Raw genomic sequence first — 26,823 nt, forward strand, 5'->3', positions numbered from 1 at the left:
GAAGAAAGCAGCAGGAGGTTTTGAAAGTTTGTGCACAAGTCTCCAGATTGATCTTGTTGACGGTTTTGCCATGTGCTTGCATCCATTTTTAAGAATGTATGTGAATCTCTAAAATTGGAAATCCAACTAGTTTAAATGAGTGCCTTTGCTTCCATACACCTGCAGTGACTGACAGGAGCAGAAGCTACTTACGTACAGAAAGACAGTATGAAACAGATTTAGTAATTATAATAGCATTAGCGATATATTTTAGGAGAGAAAACAGACTGATCAGGGTACTTAAAAGTCTTTGTCGTCTTGATTATTTGGCTTGTGATGTTTAAATCAGATGTAAATAAGTTTGTTTCGCTTGGCAGGCTGGCAGTTAAAAAGCAAGGCTTCAGCTGCTCTCGTTATAATGACAGACACAGTAAATGGAGTGGGGGAGTGATGAGCATTAGGTACCAGTCTTCAGAAAGCTGTTCCTTTCCAATGTCTTACAGTGTGGGAAGCATTGCAAGTAGCTGGTATTTGGGTACGTCTAACTCTCTACAGGATGATTAGCACTGGGGGAGTCCTTTTGTGGAGTGTTTGTGTAGACAAGAAGACTGGTCATCATCTCCCTCCCGTCTGACTAGCTATTTAGCTACACAATTTATAGAACTGATACCCATCCAGTATCAGCAAAATGAGATGAAGCCAAGAGCTTGTCCACAGTAGCTGGCTTTTTTTCTCCTGTATAGGCCAAACCGTGCTGATGATGCTTAAATGAGTAATCGTAGCTGAGCATTGAAACATTCACTGAAGTGGCTGAAAGGAGCAGGACAAGAAATGGAGTAGGAATTATACACGTTTTATGTTTATTGCATCACTTGAGCACTGATGTGCTATCTATCACTGCCTGACTGGGCTGTTGTGTAGGGGTAGCAGTGCCCAGGTCTGTGGTACGGCTCAGCAGCTTGGGCCTTACTCTGCAGCTCCAGAGGCTGAGGGCTTCCAGCTGCTGTATGGCTGTACCTTGCAGGGATGGGAGGTGGTATGGGAACACCAGGAAAATCTTTGCTTCTGGAAAAAAATCATGGAAAGGCGGGTGTGGTAGGAGGGTTCCTTGTTAGCCCATTTTATCCAACTTATTGTGAGAGTAAAAGAAGTGTGGTAGGATTTAAAACAGATGACCTGACACTTGGATAAATCAGATTTCTAGCTTCTTCAGCTTCTCTGCTACATCACTTGCCTCACTGCATTGGTTTGAAGCTTGCTTCTGTGTGGCAGCAAGCACAGCCTCAGAGAAGGAAGCTAGAGAAGGTAACTCATTAAACTCTATGTTAAAAGAATGTGTCAAAATGGGCCTTGTTAGAGAGATGCTAGAGACTTTAAATCTGTTTAATCCTATTCATGATAGTGGCCAGTATGTTAAAAGAAAAATAAAATTAAAAATGTCTTTAGGCACACAGAGCAGTGCTGTCTTTCAGTAAAGGGAACTGTGCCACCATGTGGAAGTCTCTAGTAGTTCCCTTCCCCAAAGGTAGTCTGCTTCTGAAAGGACTGTAGCATTGTAAACAAGTCAATGTTGGGAAAAGCATGTCATAGAATTCATGTAGTTCCTGTAAGAAAAGTTATTTGCAAAGCTTTGAGCTGCACATCCTTGGCAAGTTGGTGCAGGTTTTCTGCACAGGACCATAAAAGAGAAAGGAAAGGGGAAGGGGAAGAAAGGGAGGATGATTAGATTGAGCTTCTCCATTTCAGTGATTTATTTTTGTAGGAATTTCTTGAAGAGATGGCTTGTTGCACTTGACAGGGATACTAATTCTGCATGTGAAACATGCGCGGCTGGAAATGAGTTTTGAATTGGTGCTTCCCAGGAGACAGATCATAACTTTCCTGGTTAATTTATTGAGAAACCTGTGCATTCCTACTTGAGTTTCAAGGAAGGTAAAAAGATGCTTTTACCAATCCTGGACTATAAACTCCTCTGGGCTATGTCATGTTTTTTTTTCCCCTGTGCTGGGTGCAAACAAACTGAACCTCTTGGGAAATCTGTCTCTGTTCCTAGGGATGGGATGATAAATAGAAGAGTCGTGCAGCTCAGTTCCTCCTAAATCTATACAGAATCAGCCTATTTGACTGGACATTTGAACCTGTCTTTATTCTTTCCTTTTAAATGTGGTTTTCTGCACAGGCTTAATGTAGTCCTGTATGGATTTTCTAATTTCCTGCTCCCATATTAGCTTGTTCAGCAGGGCTCTACTTTCCACCCTTGCCATTTTAGAGTAGCTATATATAGATATGTAAGAATTGTGAAAAAATGTCTATACCTGCTGAAGTACTAAGCAATTGCTTCAAAAGTCTGTTTTCTAATTTTAAAGCCAGTAAATATTCAGGATCTCGAAAGGAAGAAGAGATCATTTCTGCATTTTGTAGAGGTACAAGATGCTGCTAACAGGTACTTGAATGTGATGATTTACCTGTAAGTGAATGGAAAGAAACTGAAGGCATGGAAAGTGATGAACATGGTGATGAATTGTTAAGCATACTTGGGTGTTTTGAGTGACATGAGACTGCCTTGTGGTTGTCATGAATGTGGCCTGTAAATATCACTATTGAAATAACTTTTACAAAATACTAAGTAGCTCCCAAAGAGTTAAACACTATCTCTTTGATGTGTCTCTTGCTATGAAGGTAGGTGTTGTGTCTTTTGGAGAGATCCCATTTCTGCATGTTTCTTACCTTCTCCAGAAACAAATATCCTGGGTAGACTCAGGGCCACTAGGAAATAATCAGTCTGTCCCCATGATGATGGAGGTGGGCTGGAGGTGAGTCCCATTTCTGATGCAAGTGAAGACCTAACCAGAGACAGGTAGTTTTTGTCACGTCTGGTAATTAAAAGAAAGGATTGTTTTTTCATTCATTCATTGTTAAAGGGCATAGGTCTTTCCCATTCAGAATAGCTTCTGGATTATTGGTGCAAACAGGAAATAGTTAACACTTATCCAGTAGTTTCAGAGTTCACCTCATACTGCATCTGATCTTCTCATAAGCATACGAAGCTCTACAGAAAGCTTTAGTTCAGTCCATCTCAATTAAAACCTGAAGTTGCAACCTTCTTAGGTGAGTGCCTGTTTCTCAGACTGTTGTAGCAACTCTGTGTTTTCTGGCTTTAATATTTAACAATGTTTGATCAGGTTTGTTACTTCAGATGAATTTTTTTCCAATATTATGTAGAATAGATCTAAAATATCCATCCGTTGGGGTGCATTAAAAAGAGTGGGGCCAGCAGATTGAGGGAGGTGATCCTCTCCCTCTACTCTGCCCTGGTGAGGTCACGTTTAGAATATTGTGTCCAGTTCTGGGCTTCCCAGACCAAAAAAGATGGGAATCTCCTAGAAGGATTGCCAGAGAGTTGATAAAGGGCCTGGAGCATCTCCCATATGAGAGAAGGCTGAGTTACCTGGGTCTGTTCAGCCTGAGAAAAAGAAGACTGAGGAGGGATCTGATTAATCTTAATAAATATCTGAAGGAAGGTGGGAAGCAAATGGATCAGGCCAGGCTCTTCTTGGTGGTGTGCAATAATAGAACAAGGAGCAATGGCCTAAATCTTGAACATAGGAAGAAGTTCTGTACAAACATGTGGAAGAACTTCTTCACAGTAAGGGTGATGGAGCATTGGAACTGGTTGCCCAGAGAGCTTGTGGAGTCTCCTTCTATGAAGATATTCATAGAATATCTGATGCCTACCTATGTATGTCACATGATGTACCTATGTGTCGTATTGTAGGATGTGTGCTTTGGCAGGGGGGATGGACTTAATGACCTCTTGAGGTCCCTTCCAAATAATCTTGCCAGTAGCTGAAAGTTTCTTGTGAGCAGCAGAATTATATATTCTGGAGATTAGCCCAAAGAGTACTTATAAAGTTCTTTCAAGACTAAACTTCAGCCAGTAGAACACCCAAGTTCATCTTTAGAAGTGCAGTTTTTTTTGCATTGATGGAATACTCAAAATAGAAGAAAACATAATATTCAGTGCACATGGATCTTCCTTAAACAATGTTTGTGAGTGTTTTAAAACAGAGGAAATAGAATACGAGTTAAGTAGTTTCAAAAATTTGTTTCTGTTTGCTATTGGCTTATTTTAGACTTTCAGGAGGTAGCATGATAATTTGGAAATAAAATATTTTACATAAATAAAAACAACATAAACATTTCAAAGAAAAATGAAGAGGTTTTGGGGGGTTATGGTTTTTCCTTTGTTTAAAACACAAAAAGACGCCCTTAGCTACCTCCCCTTCTCACTTTTCAGGTAGTCATTTCAGTAGCTTTTAGAACTGAATGAAAACAGATTTTCAGTTTGAAACATCCAGTGAATAGTTGGAGAGGTCAGTCACAACAATTATTATAGCAAAGCAAAAGTTTATCTGTCTTTCCTTCTTTGCAGCCTCTCAGTAAAAAAGGTGAGCAATGAGGAAAGCAATTCCTATGCTGCTTGGTTGCTTCTGAATTTGGCTGCCTGCCATGAGCATTAAGGCACACTCCCAGCTGTGGAGATGCTTCAGATAAATGATGCAGGTGTGCTAAAGCATTCTGCTTCACAAGCAGTTTTAGAAACAGCAGACTGAAGCACTAAAATACATCATTTCAACTTTTTCTTAATGCTTTTTAATTTTGTGTATTAAATGCCTTGAAGAATGTCTGTGTATTCATTCTTTCGCCATGACTGACACACTTTACTACTAACATCTATTGTGTCATTAGATGATGCTGTAAGTAATCATGTTATGGTGTGATATGTGTACTAACACAGATGTTCATGTATATGATATTTTCTTCCACCTTGTCCTAAACGTAGTCTTTCTTACAATCAAATACAAAGATTAGTCCAAGAAAGAGGAAGAAACAAGAGTTTTTCCCAAATCTCAGCAACTGACATTTTAGTGATACAAATAGCTGCAGTAAGTTTATCTGCTACAATATATGCATAAATGTCTGGGATAAAATACTTTAATTTCATGAGCCCTTCAAGATCCCATGGTATGTTGCATGTTCTTCACTCCTAAAAATCCCATCTATCTCTGGGATCTAATTAGATATGAGCCTGTTCTGGGGGATCAGGACATGGATGACTGAGCAGCAGGAAAGATGTATAGGGAAAGATTTTCTTTAAGCCTTTCTCAGAAAAATGTATAAAAAAAAAAAAAAAATTCCTTGTGGGAAAGAAAATAGAAGGTGCTTTAAAATTTAACATAAATCTCCAGATTTGTAAATCGATAATAGCATCTTGAATTTCACGGTATTATCAGTATTTTTTTTTTTAAGATATACTGTACAGAATGGTTACATCAGGCTGCTGCATGTCTGCAGGACTGGGAAAAGAAAAGATGAAATATGAGCATCCTTTTGTCTCAGATCATGCTTTTCCAAGTGCCATGTGGTCTACGTGTGGCACAGGCTACATGGGTGTGCAGCACAAACTGGCTGGAGCTTCCTGCCTGCTCCTAGCAGGACTGCTGCCAGCTGACGGTGTTTCTTACATTTTCTTATTTTTAATTAATCATAATTTATTTGGTACTTTGCAGCACAGTATCAGCTCTTTCAGGGCTAGCATATTTATGTGTATGACTTACAGAAGGAGTCCTTGAGAGCAGACAGAAAGTGGGAGCAGAAGCTGTCTCAATCATATTCACATCCCACGAGTGGAGAGCTCCTCGTGCTGTTCCATAGATCAGTAGATTCAGTGTGCAGGAAGCTCCCATTTTAGCTCAACCTATGCTGCTATTGCTGGCCTCTTTGCTAATACACTGATGAAGTAATCACAGCTTGCAGCCCTTCATACTCCCACTGGAGACTGATTATTTTACCTCTAAAGCAATATATAGCCTCTGCCAGCTCCAGCCTTAGAGCAAGACTGTTGGTTGTGAACTGCCTTTTGAGTATCTGTTCATCACGTTACTGCTACAAAATGAACTGATCAGAAGATAAATTTGTGTTTCTCTTCAATTATTCATATTAACTTGCCAGTTCAGAGCGGCTTGGAGAAGCAGCCTTGGCTTGCCTGTGATGTCACAAAGTTTATCATTCTGTTGCCTACATTTTTAATGAAAAAATGCTGAATATGTATTGATGTGTATATGTATTTATGTATGTTATGCATATACGTGATGTGTACTACATATACACAATTTAAAAACAGCATGGTAAAACTTGGTGGGTTATTTGTCTGTTGTGAAAACTAGATTTATGGAGGAAGTTATTTTAAGAATAAATTGAAATGGAACATGGTGTTGAATGACAGAGCAATGTTTAGATAGCTCTAGCCAGTATGCACATTTATTTTGGTATTGGTTCTCAGTTGTACTGTAGAGAAACAGAAGTCTCCAGTGCCAATATTTCTTGCATTTCAACAAAGAAAAAAGGAGTGGAAGGTAACAATTATCACTTAAGAATATAAAAACTTGAGATATACATTGCATGGTGATACTACGTCACTCCTCATCGGGTGCACATTCCATAGCTCTGCAGTGCTGCAGGGAGACAATGGGACAGTGAATGGGGCCTCAGGCATGGGAGGCCACAGGGGCTTGTGACTCAAGGTTTATTGACTTGGGATTCATGTTCATTTGAGTCTCTTTCAACAAGTGGAATGGATCAGAAGTGATCCAACTCATTGACTTGGGATGCTGTCATAAATATAATTGCTGAAAAAAAAAAAAAATTGCTCTTTAAAATGTTGTTTCTGCAGAGACTTGAAATCCTGACAGCTCAAAACAAGTTTTTTGCTATGGATTCATTACATTTGAGAGTTCACGTAAAGGCTTATTCTTTTTAATTTTTTTTGCCTTTTTGTGTTTTTTCTTCAAGTTAAATATCATACATTCTATCTTTGAAAGTATGTATAACAGTACTAAGTAAAGTAGCAGCTTTGAGCTGCATTAAAACTTCTTACATCCATCAGCCTGCAGAAGAGAGCCCTCATCAGAAAAGTAAATACGTAACACGGTTAAAGATAACAAATGCAGAACATTAGTTTTTAAGAAATGAATGCACACATTCTTCCATACCTTACAAACTGCTGCAGGGCTTGTCTTTACAGACAAAGGAAATGTGTGTTTGGGGTCTCTTGTGTTGAATACACAAGTTGTGCTCGAGTTAGTCTACGGTTCAGTTATTCTACAAGATAGACTCTAATTTGAGCTTTTTTGTAACAATCATCTTTTGTTGGTTTCTGGTGAAAAGTGGCTGCCTTTTTTTTTTTTTTTTTTTTTTTACAGACGAAGCATATTTGTTATTTCACTATATTATAATGAAACTCAAAACACCATTTGTAGCTCAAAGCAAAGTCTATAAGCCCATTTCTTTAGGGTATGAAGTCAAGGTAACTGCGGAGCATCTGAAATCTAAGCCTATTCTTTATTGAGATGATGTTAATTTCTTCCTCAGAACTGTATTTAGCAAATGGGTAATAGTAGAGAATAATGATGTCTGTTCCATTTTGCTCAACTGGCTAGGTTTTTCATTTGATTCAGAAATACCATAATGAAAAGAAATTGGGATTCATAAAAATCTTGAACCAGCACAATGGTCCTGCAATGCTTTCTTGCCTTGATAGAGCACATTTGACCTCTGGCTGTGAGCCAGAAGGCATCACTGAAACAAATATTAAACTGGAAGAGAGCCACTGCTGTCAGCCTACGTGTTGGAGTCTGAGTGTCTGGAAAAAATGAGGCTGCAGTATCTTGGAGAAATGAGCAAGGGACTGTCAAAGCAGAGAGTTCAGTATTGACCTGCTCTAGAGAGGTAATTTATTAAAAAGGTTTATTTTTAGTATTATTAAAGCCCTCACATTTTGCTCCATATAAGTTGAGTTTATTGTCATCTGCTTTCAATAGCAATTATTATTTTTTAATTCTGTTGTGATTTGAAAATGTACTCATTTTTGTATGATACACACATTTTCAGCAATTCAGATAATACACCATGAACTGAAAAGCAGAAATGCTGAAAAATGCTTACTAGTATTGTTTTGATTCTGCAGTTTGAATTTTTGGTAATTAAGAATTTTCATGTGACAACTGAATATTTCTACGAGAAAATGGATATGCAGCAATCTGTTCACATTAATTGAAGTACTTGCTTGTTCATTAATTGCATAGCAACATCTCTTTATTCTTTTGTCACTCAGTTTAGCTTTGATCATTTCCAATACTTTCATCTGAAATCAATGCAAGTTTTCTTGATGCGTAGCAGGCAAATATATTGGAACTCATTTATTTCCCAGGATACAGTAGCTATATTTTATCTTCCAAAGTGTAAAGCAGTGTGTTAGTTTGCTTTACTTTTAAACAGTTAGAGACGACGTAAGTGGGAGTTTCAGAAGTGTGCTGGCTGCACAAGAAGCAGTTAATTACGTGACCTACATGCTGCGGCACAGGCACAAGTCTGCTCAGTGGCCTGTGATAAAAGACCTTATTAGATGCTGTAATGATTTACTCGTATGTTTATCTGCAGACAGATATAACCTTTAAAAAGGAAAAGCATGAAGGGAAACAAAAGAAAATTGCACATATTAAAGTCCTGTGGAAGTAGAGAAGAAATTAATAGCATAGATTTAAATCCCCGATGAACATACACTCAAACATAGTTTTTCACAGTGGATACCAGCAGCTGTGTGGTTAAAAAAAAAAAAAATCTAAAAGCAATTTAGATTGTTTTTAATCTGTGTTTTAGGCATGTCCCTTAGTTTGTTGTTTTCAAGCTGATGTTCTAATGTAATTTTTCCTTGTCATTTGATCTGGTCTTCCCATGCCCTTATGATCCGTCCAATTTCCCTTACTACTCTGTCTTCAGTCTTGCAAAATTGATCTCTTGGCCTCTGCCTAGTGGAAGATTGTATTTACTTTAGTTTTCCTGATACTTTTTTTTTTTTTCTAACAGTACCTGTTTAGCACTGTGACAGCTAGAATGTGCATTTGCTTGTGTGCAGAGATGCATCATGATTCCACGTACCCGTAAAAGCTCTTCCTGGTGCTCCCACTGAAAGAGCTCTCACGGAGCAGAACCATACCTGGTAGTGGAGTGGTCTGTGACAGCAAAGAGCAGGAGCATGGACCACCATTCACTGAACTCATTCAAACCTCAGCCTGGGGGGATGTTTCAGGGCTGACCTGCACTGCCAGAGAGGTTTACAGTGTTTTACAAAGCTTAGATAACATCGTTTATGAGTTTGATTCTTTGACTACAGGCCATTAACATTAATTAGAACATTAATTAGATTTGCATCTATGCTCCCTGGAACTGGGAAACTGGGTGGGGATTTCTGTGTTTTCCTTTCTGCTCATCTGTTTCTTCATGGGGCAGAGTACATTCAGGTGGCTTTCTTTGGCTGTCTTTTCTTGCAGCACACCCTATGCACTGTCTAACAGGAAAAGTGAAGTCTGTACCTGAGATGAAAGTACAAGATTGTTGTCATACTGCAATTTAAACATTTGCATTTAGCTGCCTCAGACATGCTGTGCTCATAGAATCAGATAAGATTTCTGAAAGACACAGTTGGGATGAGGAGCAAGCATTCCCCCTGCACATCCTCTCCCAACTTCCAGCCAAACCAAGCATAAAGCAATGTCCATGTGATCCCCATACAGTGCACCATTCCTAAGTCTGCCTTTCTTCCTGCTGTGTTCTGCAGCTTTCTTTACTTTGCTTCAGACCTAGTTTTTTTTGCAGCTCTTGGAAAGAGTCTGGGGACACTGGATTAATGCAGGCAGGAAAATCCTGTTCTATTTATTCAGATACATTTTTCCAAATTGTTCTTTTTAGACATCAAAGTGTAAGATAATGCAGAGTGTCCTGACCTGGAAGAGAAAATGATATGATGTTATTTTGTAAGTTAATTGTAAAAATATGTAACGTGATATAAAGGCTATTTGTTAACTCCCTGTGAAAGAAAAAGAGGGAGTCTACTGTAGGCCAGAAGTTAGCTTCTGGACTACCTTGAAATTATGATTTGCCAATAATTAGCTGTGAGCACTGAGCAGGGATAGTTAACTAGCTGAAGTTACCAAGGATGGCTGCTTTAATGAGCTCATCAACTCTTAGCCAAGGAGAGCTGCCCTCAGTGCTTTTCAGCGTGGCTGGCTGTGACTGCACACATTAGTTCCAGGAGAAAAGAGGGTACATTAGCCGAGCTCACTCTACTCAAAGGCAGCATTTTCTCTCTTGGCTAGTAAATGTGGCTGATGGGAGCTGAGGAGCTGTGATGCCACATTACAGTGCTAAGAAAGCGATGGTGCTGTCATCGCTAACTCAGCTGACCCTAATTTAAGAACTAGGTCATACCTGAAGGGAGAGACTGGGTGGATTGTTTATGTTGGGTTTTGTTTTCTTTTGTTTTAAAGAGTACCTCTAAGCCAAATAATTAAGAAAACAAGCAAAATCCCTGCAACAAACAAACAAACGAGTAAAACACAGAGTGGATCTTTTGCCAGTACCTTTAAAAATCTTACAGTGCACAGAGAGGGGAATGCAGCGTGCATGCACCCACTTTTTCTACCATCCCCCTAGTATATGTGTATGTGTTATATGCTTTTATTGTCTATTAGGCTGATGATAAATGAGCTGTGGTATGTAATGTACGTTACTCATATTACTTAGTACAGAAATCTGCATGAAAGTCTATGTCTGAGTCACACCAACGTGTTGGAGCCAACCAAGAAGAGTTTTCTTCTTCAGGTTTGTTTGGAGCAAGCAAGCACACTTGTTTGTGTTTGCTTAAAGCCACAGGCATCATGCTACTTCGTAGGCAGTGTTGCATCTTTCTGGGTTTTACTAAGAGGTCTGCTTTTTTGTTTGTAGAGAGTCATTGATAAAGTTGTTGTGATACATTTAATTTGGTTAATGATAAGAGCTGCTTATAAAACACATAAACAAAGATGTGCCAGAAGCCAACTGGTTTTCCCCCACATACGTGGCCTGGACACACTGAGAAGGACTGGAGACAGGAGAGGATCCAAATTGTTCTGCATGGAATACGTGGAATGGACAACTGAGTCCCATTCAGCTTGCTCTGCTGTCATGACAGTGAGCTGCAAAGGGAAAGAAATACAGCAGGTACCAGCACTGGAGAATTCAACATTACAATAAAAGTGCCCAAGGGGAAAAAAAAAATACAACAAAAGCAAACAGTTCACCATCTTTACTCATAAGAAGTGTGCTTGCTGTCAACTTGAACTGCTTAAGATATACTCCATTTAGTGCAGCTGTTTTTATCTCTGTAGTTTGAAATCTGCTTACGTATTGCAGATTGAGATATGGAAAATAATAAGGAAATAATGTGTTTATTACATATATTTAGTTTTTAACTTCCAAGCTGATTTAGAAAATTATTCTCTCTGCTAATATTCTGTGATTCAATGCAGTATTGAAATATATGTTAAAATAAAAACAACAGAACAACCTTCTGGCACAGTAAAAATTCTGTATTTAAAAAGCTTACAAATATAAATATTTAATACCCCAATGGGCATCACAGCACTTTCAGCAAGATTCATGAGCATCTGATGTGCCAAAAATAATTCTGCAGTCTTACGATTGGGTGACCTTAATAATTGCTAAGAAGTGGTTGTCCAAGTACCTTATGTAGCCCTGAAGTGAAGAGAATCCTTCAGTGGTGACTCCTCCATTATCTCCTCCCTTCTCCCTTGTCTGTTTTTTACCTGAAAGTCAGTGCTTTTGTGGTTTTCCAGCAGGCTGCATAGGAGGAGAATTTGCACATTAGTTCCCTTCTTTCTTGGGGGGAAGGGAAAGCTAATGAAAATGTGGAAGCGTGGGAGCTTTGGTTTTTGTTGGCTGCTGCCTTTGTTGAGATGCATTGCTATATGTGGTCGGAATAATTCCAGGGGTGCAGGAGGCAGGCTGCATGCTGACCTCTCAGCGCTTTTTAGGAGAAAACAAATGAACATTCAGCATCTGCTTTAGCACTACATGCTGATTTTTTTACTGTGTCTCAGAGCAGCGCTGGGCACTGAGTGCTGGCCTCTGCCATCACAGGGTCAGCATTGTGCCCAGACCTAACAGGGAATCAGATTTCCTGAAACAGTTGTGAGTCAGTTTGCCAGAACAACGTAGAATTAAGGACACTTACATTTCCAAAGAAACATGTCAAAGCAGAGTACCAAGGAACCAAGGACTGAGTAGTAATTAAGTTACAACCTTGATCCGCTCTGGAAAGGGGAGGCAGAGGATGAAAAAAAAAAGATACACTACAGCAGATTTTCAGTGATTAATGCCAAATTGTCTCAGTTCTGCTTTTATAACATATGCCACAAAATCCTGCACCTCCACAGAGCAGTATCATGGTTTGAATGCAAGGAGTGCAGCTCCATGTCAGCATGGGACACCACCCACTCACTGACTCAATTAAAAAGCTTCTTTTTGTTACTCCAGCAAAACTGGATTGAAAAGATGGGATGGGATTTGGTCTGCTGCCATGTAGATACCTAGAAAGTAGCAGGAATTGGATATTGGCTCAGGAACTATTATTGATGAACCTTTTAGGGACCATCACAGAAGTGTGGCATACCTGTTAGGAAGGTACATCTGTTGTGCATCTTTTGCTGGCAGTGCATGGCAGCTTGAGAATGATGTACTCACAATGTTCTCTGGGTCAAATCTTGGTCTCATACACAAGCTCACACTGATTTAGCATCAAGCCTGTATTTAACCCACTGTAAAACCTTGAGAGCAAATGTGGTTTGGTTTGTGCTTGTTTTTCAAAAATTATTATTTTTTTTTTCTCTTCCCCACTAAAACTCTGTAGGGTAAAGATAGTGCCATTGAATTCCTCCCATTCTGTTTTGCTTGCAAAAAGCACCATATGTGCAAAGTAATACTGCCTTGGATTGTTCTGCCAACTCAGTGCTCTGGTTGGCTAAACATCCTTCTGCTTAAAGAACTATATAATTAGTTTTGTATTAAAGGTCATTTTTAATTTCTTCTGGAAAAAAGCCTGCTTTTCTGTTACGATATTTTATTGTTTTGTTTAGACTTTGATTTGCTTATTGTTAACTACCTTACTTAAGTTTTCTATAAAAATGATTGCTGTAATCTACAAAAAAATTAGTTTCTGCTTAAAAGGTAGACATACACTGTCTGTATACGTAGATATACTGTAGACATATATCTTTACAAGGTAGAGATATACTGTGAATGTGATTTTTGCAACATACATAGTCCAATAAGCTCCAATAGCTTAACTTTCCTTTGTACTCTATCTATGGCTAGGGTTTTTCCATTATTCCTATGTGTGTGTGTTTGTCATAGCAGTCAATATTGTGTGCTATGATCAACATTCAGATATTTTTTTGTTTCTTTTTAGTGCTTTGCTGTGCGCTCTCTGGGCTGGGTAGAAATGGCAGAAGAAGATCTTGCTCCTGGAAAAAGTAGTGTTGCTGTGAACAATTGCATCAGACAACTCTCTTACTGTAAAAATGACATCAGAGACACCGTTGGCATTTGGGGAGAGGTAAGAATATGTGAACTTCAACTCTTGGAATATGCTTCTTGTGCTGTAAAATAGTTTGAAAGAACAACTCTAAAGACAAATATTTCCATATTCTGTGTTTAGATTTCCCTATCCCAGTTAGCTCTGTTGGAACTGTTCAAGGACAGTGCTGACATGTTTGTTCCAAATTGCTCAGGACAACAGGTACCCCCAGAGACATCCCTTTAATGTTTACATCTTCACTATACGCACCTGTGTGGAAGCAGAGTTGTAGACACACAAGCAAAACTGTTGAATCCAGTGGAATCCTTCTGGCCAGAGGTTTTAGAGTGATGCTCTGGAAAACACTGTCACATGCTTCCCAGTGACAAAGGGCTTTAAGAAAACCCAGACTGCTGTGACCATGCTTCTAACATGTCTGATGAAATTGAGAATGATGGACAGATGACTTATTTTAAGATGATTACATATCAGTCTTTGAGAAGGAAATGAATTTCATTAATTTCTCTGCTGTTTCCTCTCCAATAACTCTTGAAAGCATTGACCAATGTTCCTCAACTTTGATGGATATTGAATTCCCACAAACTGAGGAAAAAGCAGAGAGCTCAGTTCTGTTTACTACCCTCTTTGCTAGTTTGTAATCCCATCCATTTTTAAGATGACAGAACTTTAATCAACTTGAAATATATCACTTCAAAGTCATGTTTTACTTTGTTTTAGGAGTTAATACTCATGTTTTTCGATATTCTTCTCTCTCAATCACATTGGTTTTTATTCAGAACTTGTGAGTTTTCAAACCAAGCTGGTGAAAAGTCATTACATTTTTTCGGCTGCCAAGGTGGTATTTCAAGAGTGATTGGAAGAGGCACAGTTTAGAGAGGAATCTGGAAAGCACGTGGTTATCACTGACACATCACATAGAGCACATACAGCAGAAATCTATTACAAAGCTAGGGCTGATGGCTGCACATAGGGGTTTTAAGATTGCCTCAAGATTTATTTTAGCTAGAATGTAATGAAAGTGAAATTGAGACTAGGATCATCCCATGTTTTCATGATTAAAAAATCAAGAAATAGAACAGCAAATCACCCTGAATAAAATTCTGACCCTATAGAAGCTTTGTCACTGGCTTTAATGTGAGATTTCCTGTCATCTTTGAAAGAAGATCTGTGTAAGTTTCTAACTTCTGCAGTTCTCTATGATGTAAAAAAAAAAAAAAAAAAAAAAAAGAAAGAAAGAAAAAAGCTCATTTGTTTTGCTACTTTGCCATGCATTACATTCTTCTACCTCATAAAGTCATTTACATAAACAAGACTTATTGTTGCTATTGGCCTGTAAACCACCATACATAGCACCTCCCTGAAGCCTGTTGGACCTGAGTCTTTCCTATATTTACTTTCCCTTCCTGATTCTTCCTGTGAGAGCCATCCTCAGCACGCAGCTTCAGGTCTCTGCAGCTATTCAGCCATCTGAGACAGTCATGTTCGAGCTCCCCATGTGTCTGAATCTTTTCTTCATGCCCTGTGTGGTATTTCCATCTTTGAAATAGCTTCAGTATATAAAGCAACAAAACTTAGCAAAATATATTGCTTCTGGCTGCAGCTAATCTATCCCTTGAGCGCTGCAAGGATAATTGACTTATGTTACTTATCTGCCCATTCTTCAATCTTTTCCAGCTAATTTGGTTTTCATTTTATTACTGTAATCCCAATGTATTTTGCATGATGAACAGATTTTACCTTCTTGTAATAATTTCCTTCTGGAATAAATACATAAGTAGAAAATGGGTCCAAAAAGCAATCTTAACACTTGGTAATATTCTTTGCACAAACCGTTTACTGCTTCTGACTTCCAAGCACATTTCTTGCTCTTTTTCTTTGTGGTTATTCTGTTTTCTGTTCGGTTTCATCATCATTCCCATCCACCTATGCTATCCTAGCTTATTTTGTTTCCCATGTTTTTGTCTCATTTACACACATGGTTAGTACAGCTAAACAACATCTTTGTGTAGGCACCAGGCTGCATACCAGCCCACATCCCTTTCCCCTCCTGCACCCCTCTCAATACTTGTGTTGCAAGCTCTGTGTCACAGTGCCCTTTGAATGCTCATTAGGGGATTTGGGGCTGGAAGAAGTGATCAGCCCCATGAGAGGCAGAAAGCAAAAACTGGGCACCTGTGATTCAACACCTGTGGTTTACCATCTTCCCCCCATCAGTGGGCAGTGTCTGCCTCTCCCAGAACTGCCCTTGATTCCCTGAGGTCAGAGTGGCATCAATGTATGTCATGTAAAAACACAAAAATCATACATCATAAAAACTTGAACCACAGTAAGCAGGCAGAGAGGGTTTCTGTGTCATTGAGGTGAAGAAAAGGGTCATTTCTGAAACATTTGTCAGTGGGAAGTCAGAGCTTTTCCATTCTTTCTGTTCATTTATAGATTCTAGCACAATAGAGGAGAAAGAAATTACTTCATATTTAGCTCATAGTTCCCTCCTTTTTATCAGCAGGAGCTTGTCTTAAGTCTCAACTGTGGGTCCAGGATCATTTCCATGAGATTCCACAGTCTGCAGTCTCTGAGAAGAGAACTATTAGATGTGGCAGAAGAAGCAGCAGACTTTTTGCAGATGCTAGCAATAGGAGGAAGATTAGCATTTGTGAATTAGCATCAAAAGGAAAATTGCTTCTAAATTTGTTTCCTCTATGGGAATAAGCATTCTCCTTGTTCTTAGGCACCAGAAGAGTTAGCAAGAAACCCTGGCTCCAGGATTCTGCAGTCGCTGGCAGAATTTTTGTTCATTCCTCACTACTAGGTTTTCCTCTTTAAATCTTTCTTTAAAGATTATCATATAAGTGAAAGACAGCATGCAAATAGCTGCCTGTTCCCGTGGCCCATTGACTAAAGTTTATGGAAACAAAGCACGTACTGTGTGAGAGAGGGAGCTCTGCCCTAGGTGTGGATGGGGACTCATGCAAACATTTACCAGTAACGTGGTTCTCCTATATTTGAAAGAATGTATTGAAGATAGGATAAACTAATGATTTGTTGAATAACTCACTAGCTTGCATTTAAATGAGTCAAACAGTTGCATTTAAAAGTTAGCTTTTTGTGATTGGGATCTTTTAAAAATACATTAGTAGCAGAATGCTGTCTTAGGTCTTTTTCGTGTTGGAACTGAGCAAACATGTTCTTAATTGCTTTTGGAACAAACTGTAACTTGGCATCAATTTAGAGGATGCAAGGCTTAACAATGTAGGCATAACTCCTTAATACTAACCAGTTTGAGAGGAGGACATGCTCCATAACTCTACATTTTCTGGAGTTGCAGGGCAAAGACATGTACCTGATATTGGAAAATGACATGCTGAACCTGATCGACCCCATGGATCGTACAGTTCTTCATTCACAGCCCATAGTGAGCATCAGAGTTTGGGGAGTGGGTCGTGACAATGGCCGGTGAGTCTGCACTCTCTTTGTTCCTACTGATTTTGTGTTTTTTGTGTCTTGCTGATACCAAGTATAGATATGCCAGGAGTAAGTTACATAGAAACCTATTGAGTAATGAGGAATGAGAGGAAGGGCAAATTCTTCTTTATCTTACCTGTGCTTTTTTTTTTTTTTAATTTCTACTTTTCATAATGTATCACTGATATTCTGTTTTGTTAAACCTGTGTTGAGCAAGCATTTTAGATGATTTCAGCTGTATGCATAAAACTGCATGTGCAACTTTACTTCATTTATGTTGTAATGCTTTTTTTACAGTAAACCATGTTTTCAAACATGGCCCAATATTTCACATGGCTCCTCATTTTTCCATGACTTGTATGTGTTTTTTCCATTTTCTTGACATGTTTGATTTGACTAAAGGAAAAGTTTGATTGATTCTCTGGTCATAAGGAGCAATCCCAAATGCGTGCTTCAAGGCCTTCCCGAACTGGAACCTCTGTTGCAGTAGCTCTCATTCCTGACTGGTCTTTTGGAAACAATCTTGCTTTCCACGCAACACTGGCTGCAGGAGCAGGATTGTAAAGGTGGCTTATATAGAGCAGGATAGCAAGTTGTTTCTCTATTTCAGTGAGTGCTTCGTCTCTATCAAAAATGTTTCCATTCACACAGAGCAATTCCAGAATTTTCAGACAGTACCTATTCCAAGTATTAAGGATTGAGACATAGTAAAGAACTTCTGGTTTTTGTGGCTATGTTTGGTTATTTGGATGCTCAGTGTGGAAGTATCTATTTTTGGTCTCTGACTTTTGACTAAAATTATCATTTTAAACCCTGATTTTTTTTTTTTGAGTACAAGATTCTGCAAAACAAAGTTTCTGATTATTTTTGGTTAAATTTTCAAGAGGAGAGATATTGTTTCTGTGACCTGATTTTGTCTTTCTAAACTTCTTACTACTACGAACAACTGGTGTGGATGTGTTCATTTATTATTTATTTCTTTATTTTACTGTTTTTCACTTCCATTGATGCAGATTTTTGGGAGATGTAGAAGAGCAAATCCAGTTTGAAATGGTGGGAAGTAAAGAGCTTTTTACTTCTTATGAATAAACCATTACAGTGCTTTGTTTGCTTTGGAAAATGAGAGCACGTTTCCCTTCAAGTCAGATTTTGTAGCAGCTTGCTTTGGTCAGGAAATAAGAGCATTTTAAGGAACATCTGAATGTGATGCAGCTTAGGAAGTTAGCTTTGCTTTTCATTAATATTTTTGAATAATTTTCAGTTCTCTTTTAAAATACTTAGATTTCTTTCGAAAATAATTGTAAATCATTTTGTTATGGTTATAAAATAATGTGTCGCATTTATCCAGGTTGGATTCCTACTTCTAAAGGCAGAACTAGTCATAGAAACATTGATGCTGAAGGGGGGCATCTAAGAGAAATGTGTCTTTTGCTTCCTAAATGTGAAATGTAAGCCCCATCAGTAGGACAGGAGCTGGTGGGCATCACTGTGTGAGGAGGTCAGACCTGCAGATTTGCCATGTTATCCTCCAACACCGATGAAAAGCTATGTACAAGTAAATAACATCTCTGATCCCATCCCTGCCTAGTTTTGCAATGTACCTGGGGACCAAAAATAAATTCCAATTCTGCTGAGATTTCTGCAGAAACTCACTTATTTAATAAGAATAAAGTCCTAGTTGTAAGGAATATGTATATGAATTACACATTCACGTTTAAAAAAAATTAAAAAAATAACCCCATCAAACCTGTTCTGCCTCTTGGTCACAAAGTATAAAAGTTTCCTCCACTGCTTACACAAAAAGAGATTTTATTTGGGACATCAACAGAGAAACAGCGGTAGAACAGATGAACTAATCTTTTCTCATATTTTCATCGTCAGAAGAGGGATTTGGCCAATTTGTATTGAAACTGAACTCTTCTTAACTCTAATTTTTCTTGTTTGGGTGCTGCAATATCAGCAAGAAAGCACTGCTGTTTTTTTGTGGATTACTCTTCTAGGAAGCTGAAAAAGTCCTACTTTCTGTCATGAAACTCTTCTGGAAGATGTTGCTCATGAATGTCGTTAATGAGCAACATTTTGTATTCCAAGAACCCATATAATAAAATTTAATTAGATTTGTTCTGAAAAGAAGTTTTAAAATTTTAAAATACTGTAGAAATGTATGTTTTCCTCTATATTGACATTTCTGAAACCCACAGTGATCCACCAGCTCTCATTTTGAACTGCATTTTACTTGTAGTAAAATAGGCATAGATTTTGCTTTGGAAGATGAAAAGGTTTTCTAATGACACCTGACCAGATGATTTTCTAAGCAATGCCATAATGAAAGATTGATGAAATAAAGCTATCTGCTGATGAAAGTTTAATCTGAGGATATGTCTGGTAATTCACCTCAGGCAGAAACATCTACTGGAAGGCTGTAATAATTTTCTCTGTACGCTACACTATTATCTTGACCTCTAGAGTTACTTTTTTTCTTTTTTTACAACAGTTGTGTGATAAGCAAAAGCTTCATTGTTTTGTTGACCTAAGCTATGTAGTGATTTTGTATTTTGAAAGGTAGCATCCCTTGTTTCCAATTAATCATTTAGTAAAGTATATTTGACCTTAAGAGAGACCAGAGTACCTCAGTAAAATTGTGAGCAAAAGCAGGTTTCTGCAGGAGAAGCTGGTGGTTGTGCATGAATATGTGCGTAGACTCTAAGCTCCAGTGTTTCATATGCAATATGGGCATTAAAGGAAAAGATATATACTTTATCTGAACATCCTTTTGGTAGACTGTATTTCTTAGGTGGTGTGATGTTTTTTTAGAGTAAAAGCCATTGTACTTCATTATCTTTACAGCCTTCCTCCCCTTTTCTATTTTTCAAAAAAGCCATGACATTTCATTTAATATTACTTGTAAATGAGAGAAAAATCCTAGTACTTGCTTAAATAGTTTGATTTCAAGGTCAGTGATGTCATTGCCACGTGTAGAATTTGTGGCTCCACAGGTGTATCAGTGAATAATAGACAGTGCTGCATTTTCTTAACAACCAGTCCTTGGCATGGATTTTTCTGGAAAAGCATCTTGGAGAATATCAGCCTCCTAAAGCTGTTGAAGGATTGTTCTTTCCAGTTGTGAGCCGCAGGAATGTGCATTCATCATGCTTCAGGTTGGGTTTTGTGTCCCCTTCTCAACTGCTGGCGCACGCCTTCTGCCTCTGAGCCACTCACTAACAAGGAAGGGAGAAAAGGTAATTTCCCATCACAAAAAGTACAAGGGTTTCTGTTAGCACATTTCCCAGAATCTTCCTTTGTCTTCATTACTTTTCCACCAATCCAAAGTCCAGCTCAACTTTTAAAATCTCTTTGAGGCTTTAATTGCCTGGAGGGAGAGCACAGTGCCTTCTCTGGTGGTGACTTCATACAAAAGCATTTCACTCCAGCTGTAAAATGGAGCCATTTACTGACAGGATTGCTGTCAGCGTGCTCAGGAGACAGCTGTCACAGACCTAAATGTGAGTGGTGAGGGCATTTAGAATGCTGGACAAAACACATGGCATATTTCTCTGTTCACGCACCAGCATTGTCATAGCATAATTCAAATCTGCTTTTCTAGTATGGTATGTGTTCTTCCCTGGAGGCTGAGAAGGGAGGGCAATTGCTCTTGGTTCTTAAGTGATGATTTGTGGTCTTAGAAACAATGGTTAGACAGTGCAAAAGTGTTGCATTCCCTACTCTGCCCTAAAAACACTGATTTTCAAAGATGGTGGTATTGAGGACCTCTTCAACTGTGTGGAAATCCATTGCCCCACTTCTTTGAACTGCTGCTGGTTTTCTGCTCCCTAGATCCAGAATGATGGAAAATCCCAAGTTGGAAGGGACCTACAGGGATCTTTGAATCCAACTCCTGGCTCCACACAGGACCACCCAGGATTCAAACCCTGTGCCTGAGAGTGTTGTCCAAATGCTTGATCTCTGGCAGCTCAGGGCCATGACCACTGCCCTGGGCAGCCTGTCCCATGCCCTCTGGTGAAGAATCTTTTCCTACTGCCAACCTGACCCTCCCCAGCACAGCTCAATGTCATTCCCTTGGGTCCTGTTGCTGTCAGCAGAGCTCAGTGCTGCCCCTTTGCTCCCCTCTTGAGGAGCTGTAGGCTGCCATGAATCTAAGCAAACTGTTGGAGTTACGTGAGAGAACAGGACAAGCCTGTGAAAAGATGAGGAGGGAATGGCCTAAAGTGACAGCTCAGATTCCTCAGAATATGGGAATTAAAAATAATATTTTGCTTTTTCAACAGCTAAACAAAAATGTCCTGATATCAGAGGTGTTTACCAGCTACACTGTCCATTGATGTCAGTGGAATCTGTGTGTGTTAAGTACCTTTGAAAATCAAGTGGCTAAATATAGATCCGGGAATCTTTCTCTAGACATGCAGATTTGAAAGTTTTTGCTTGAATAGCATTTTTCTTTGAATCATGAGTGTATATCAAGCTGAGAGGGATGGAGATGGATTTGGGCAAGTACTGGTTTGTTTGAGGACAGAAAGCAGTTGAGTGGGGAATTTGCAGGGTGCGCTGCTTCAGGGAATGGTATCTGTCTCATGGGGTTATAATCCATATTTCCTTGGCTAAGGCTGCACGTTTACACAAACTACCTGAGCCCCACTGCACATCACATCGTATAGATGTGAGATTTTTGGAAGGATACCCGGCCTTAATGAGGGAATTTAAAGATTAGTATGGACAACAAAGGTAAAGTTAGTGCACGTGGAGTATCCTGGTGTATCTGTAATTTATCATTCTCCTTTTCAGAAAATATTTTGTGTGCAAGCAACACAGTATGAAGCTTCAGCGATGTATTCACTGATGTGGCTTTATAAGAGCATTGTTCAGGGAGGTGCTGAAGGTTTGCTTTTCCTTTGAGGTGATGATTGAAACCTTAAATGCACTGTGAGGTCAAGTCTTTCTCCAGTTCTTTGAGAGAAGCTTATCGAGTTGTAGGAGATAACAAGTAATAAACTTTCTGTTCCACATTAAAGGGATGTGGTCAAGAAAAGCTGAAAATAAATTAAAACTGAGATGGTGTATGCACCTGCTCTTCTGAAAAGATAACACCTTCAAAGCATGTGTAATTCCAGCTGAACTCTTCAAACTCAGAGACACCACGAATCAATACTATCTATTCCCTTTGGTCCGCATAACCTTGGAGTAAGGACAAAAAATACAGTGAGAAATCATGTAATAGGGCATAGGTGAGGGATTATACAGGAAGAAAAGGATTGTACTGGCTTTTCTGACCCATATTCTTTGCTGAGTTTTGTAAGTAATCTTTTCCTTTCTCCTTTTCTCTAAGCTGAACATTCCTTTCCGTATATTTTGATAACATTTTCTTTTCACTAAACAATAGTTTAGGTGATTATCTGTACAAAGCTTCAGTTAATGTCCATAAGGCCTGACATTACTATTTGCAAGTGCAGTGCTTTGTAGGAAGGGGTGATAATACAACATGACTGTGAAGGGGATGTAGTTAAGCAGGTGCAAAAAGCTGTGTGTGTGCATTCTTACTTTGATCAATGAATGTAGTTATTTTAATTTCAGGATTTAACCTAACTGATAGAGTAGATGGAAGGTGAGTTAAAATACCACCATGCTAACTTGAAATAAGCACCTGTAGTTTTGCACTGATGTACAGTTTTGTATTGATAGTGGCTTAAGCATCCCTCTATCCCTTCTGCCTAATTCACTAATGGGATGAGAAATGATTTTGCGTGACAGCAAGGAACTTTTTTAAGGATAAAGTGCTTATGACTGATGAACTCACCCTTTGATAACAGCTGAGAAAAAGGATATGCTTAGGGAGAATCTTGGCCACAGAGCTATAGATATTTGGTAACCTTTGAAAAACTTAAATGCAGGAACAGCAGCTCAGAAGCACAGCAGCAGTGGACTAGCAAAAGTACAGTGAAGTTTCACAGAGGAAGGGAACTGGGACAGGCACCAAAGAGGGAAATTATGAGGATTGCTGTGGGAGGGGATGGGAATGGAGAGAAGGTGTGGAGAGCTCAGGATGATGCTGTGGCACTGCACTGGGAGGAAGTGAGAAAAATGGCAGGAGACTACTCTTCTCATTAGGAAAACCAGCCACTTAAAAAGTGTCACTTGCTGCATTAGTGGCTGAGAGTGACCAGTAGTGTTCAGTCAACTTAAACAGAACCCTGCTTAAGTATTTTATTATAGCGTGTCTTTAGTGTTCTATATTTATTTTCTAGAAATAGTGGGAAATATGTATGTAATTTGGGAATTGCATGTAGTGTTTCTTCTGGGAGTCACACTTGAAAGGATGCTGGGAACCATGAAACTGTTAATCTTTCTCACAGTTAATTTGAATGATACATCTATGCCAAGACTGCAAATAGCTGCAGTGATGCAGCCAGGTTATCTCAATCAGTAAAAATGATGACCTGCTGACTTAGTCCCTGGTTTACTGTGTTTCTCCAAATTTGTGCTAGAAAATTGCCACACACTTGCTGTGACTCCATTTATTAAACTCAAAGGCAACCAAGGTAATCTGTGTGGTAGCCATTTAAGTTTGCAGGTCCCTTGATATTAGCTGGGCTGCCTGTGAAGCTGCTGTCTGCCATTTTGATGTGGGAATCTGATGCTTTCTTCTGTTATTCTTTTCACTGCATGTTAATCAAGCAGGTGCTATGCCCAGGCTGGATTCCTGTATTTATTTGCTTTAACTCCATGGCAAAGCACTGATGTAAGTGATGCAGACAGCAGCAATTTTTCTGCTCCATAGCTGTGAGCAGAAAATGTCTCACTGCTGGGCACTCTGCTTGCCCTTCTTGTTTTCAACACCCAGATAGGAGCTTGGGTCTTAAATTAATAAATTAATTTATTTACTTTGCCTTGTCATGTGTATGGGTGCATGTGCAATCACTTGCTTCCTCTCAGCAGAGACTATGCCAACACAAAGTAGCATCCTCTTTCAGAAGCAAGTTGGTGCCAGTTAAGGCGCCTGCCCTTCACCTGCAGTGGTACTGAATTTACACTGTTAGTTGCACTTCTCTAAGATGATATGTGAAGAGCAGGTCTGTGTATATGAGTCACCTATGGAATAAATTTTCCTGGCAGAATTAGGTTTTGATCATCTTATGAAAGCTTGAAAATGCTTCCAATTTGATAATACTTTTCTTCCAAAAGCAAGACAACAAAAAGCAAGAAGAACTTACAGCATTCTTTCAGTTCTCAAGACTATGTAAAGATGTAGGTCCTGGTAGGAGATAAAGGAAGACTAAGTTAGTGAGCCAGTGACTTACACTTTGCTAGTCTATTTTATATTGAAGCCATTCCACTACTAATAACGTGGGCATATAAAAACCTTTAGAGGAAAAAAGGCACAGAGTTTAAGTTGCTAAAAAAGCAAGCAGTGTTTTAAGAAAAATCATGTTACTGTTATACTTAAAAGCCCCATGCTGGCTGTAAGGTTTGATACAACTCTTTGTTACCTTGATTACAGCATGTTTTCATGAGCATTAACAGACTTTCTGTCTGTGGCTTACTTGGAAAGGTCAGTGTTTTTAAGACCTATTTACCTCATCTGTTTTGTATTGTAGGGAAAAACGTGACTTCCTAAAATGATTACCTTACTGGGCAAGTCATTTCTGAACAAGTAACTCAGATGAGAAAATTTCCTGTGCAGTGGAAAGGGTTTAATTTGATTATCTCTGCACTACACTACTTAATGAAACATGGGACTTTCATGACTTGCTAATGCAGCAAATTAAAGAACCAAAACGTGGACAGTAAATGATCCACCTCTAGTTTTAATTTCTGTACGAACAGTTCATATACTGTACTGCAGAGTCATAGATGGGATGTTTCTGTATTTACCTTCACTATGTAAATATTTATATCCACCTACATAAACACAGTTGTAAAACTTGCATCAGTGTTACATTCTTGATACCAAGGGAACCTGTGAAATTTTAGATCTTCAGCGGTCTTCTGAAATTTGGCATACGCTACAATAAATTGAGGTCAAGATCTTGTCTTTTGTCTCTTTCTGAGCATTGTCACAAACTTAACAGAGCTGCACCAGTATATTAATTTAGAGCTTGCCTCTAAAATACAAGAAGATGTGCTTTCTGTCAGCTTACCACTTCAATTATTTAAATGGTGTGTCTGCCTCAGGACTCCTTTCCATGCTTGCTACTAGCTGACTGCGATTCAAATATTTATGTGCAGTATGTCCCTCTGTAAATCATAGTGTATACTGTCTTATATGTATTTAGAAAGAGTTTTCACTTTAGGTTTACAATTCTGAGAAAGAAGTACTGGCTTGTTTCCTAATACTAACTGCACCAGAGAAAACACCTTTGGCAGTGGAGTTCAGCTCATTGCCCTCTGGCAATGGAGATAGGTAGCCTGCTAAAGTCTCCTTAATAGATGCAGATTGATTAGCAAAAACTTGCACACTCATTTGAGTAAACAAAAAGATTTTTTTTCAATATAAAATTAAAGTGTCTTAAATATTTAAGGCTTTTTCTTTTACTCATGTAAATGTTGACTCATTTCTGTGCTTTGATAGTGTAACATGAATGTGTTTTTGAAAGAAGAAAACTGTGCTTGATAACACTGAAAAATCTCTGTTCGTTGTGATGTTTCACATAATTTCTATTCATCTTAATTTAATGTAATGCCAAAAAAATACATTCAGTTTATAATTTGATGGATGTATTAAATACAAAACTCAATCATCTCTAAAACTTACTGCCTGAAGTTCCCCTTTCCCCACCCCAATAAATTTCAGAGCTGACTAAAAGGATGCTCTTGTGCCCTCTGAATCTGACCAGATTCTTATTATAATTAACGAAAAGTTTTCATTAATTTCAACATGAGTTGGGTTGGTGCATAACATACAGACGCGAGCTTGAGAAACCTGGGTATTGCTTAGTATAACACAATGTAATGCCTCTGGGAGCACCAGCATAGCTTAAGCATCATTTCTTAGCAGGGCTATGGTTGTTCTTGTAGAAGAAAAGAACAGTGGAACACCGAGGAGCATATGATGAATCTTAGAAGAATACAAATGGGTTTGAGGTCTGTAAGGTCAGGCAGGGTGGCTGGTTTCAGTATTTGATTTGGTATCCTGCTGATTTTATCTTTAACAAAGATGAAATAAGCGAATTTTTCTGCTTTAGCCAAGCACCTGTGAAAACTGAGCTTGCCTTTTTTCTGCAGTGCCTATATTGACATGTGTCAGTGTTTGGGGCAATACTGTTTTTGTCAAGAAGATGCATAAAGAGGAACAGCAGATTACTTAGGGAATAATTTTTCGGTAGCCTGCAGTGGATGATCTGTCTGAGTCCCTGTGGCTTGTCCTCACATTTGCAGACAATCTTTTAATAGCGAAGGTGCTTCTTTTGGCAAGCTAATAGTAGGTCTAGGTCAGTTTACTAAGAATATATTGAATTTGTAGTTGATTGAGAAGTCTTTGTTGATTGAGAAGTTTATTTTCTGCGCGTTCCTTTTGGTGCTGTCTGAAGAATCTAGTTACATTTGCATGTCTCAAAAAAATGTAGATACACATTTAATACAAATATCTAAAGTCATGAGAAAACAGATGCACTAAGAATGAATGTTTTTGGCACTGCCTGTATTCTATTAGGAAAGTTGCCTTTAATCTTGCTATTGCACAGTTACCAATAGGAACATAATGAGATGAATTAGACAAAGCAAACTGAACAATTGCTCGTGCCCTCTATTCATTTCTGAAGTGCATACATAGCTTCAAGGGTCTCAGTGTAAAAAACAAAGCAAGCCCCTATGGGATACTGCCAATCAAGGCAATTGTAAATGGTATTCATTTTGTCAAATTTGAGCCGTTAGGATTCAAG

General features: G+C 38.7%; 1 protein-coding gene across 18 annotated transcripts in view; it reads left to right on the forward strand.

Annotated features, from left to right (window-relative positions):
* APBB2 (amyloid beta precursor protein binding family B member 2) overlaps positions 1-26,823 on the forward strand; it is a 166,852-nt gene that overhangs the window by 109,086 nt on the left and 30,943 nt on the right. For all 18 annotated transcript variants that reach the window (XM_090139517.1, XM_090139522.1, XM_090139518.1 and 15 more), the window contains 2 exons: positions 13,343-13,489; positions 16,797-16,924. In XM_090139517.1, coding sequence (XP_089995643.1) covers positions 13,343-13,489; positions 16,797-16,924 — 275 coding nt within the window. The remainder of the gene's footprint in view (positions 1-13,342; positions 13,490-16,796; positions 16,925-26,823) is intronic.

Source organism: Phasianus colchicus, chromosome 4, assembly GCF_987193195.1.
Source record: "Phasianus colchicus chromosome 4, bPhaCol1.hap1.1, whole genome shotgun sequence".
Taxonomy (NCBI): domain Eukaryota; kingdom Metazoa; phylum Chordata; class Aves; order Galliformes; family Phasianidae; genus Phasianus; species Phasianus colchicus.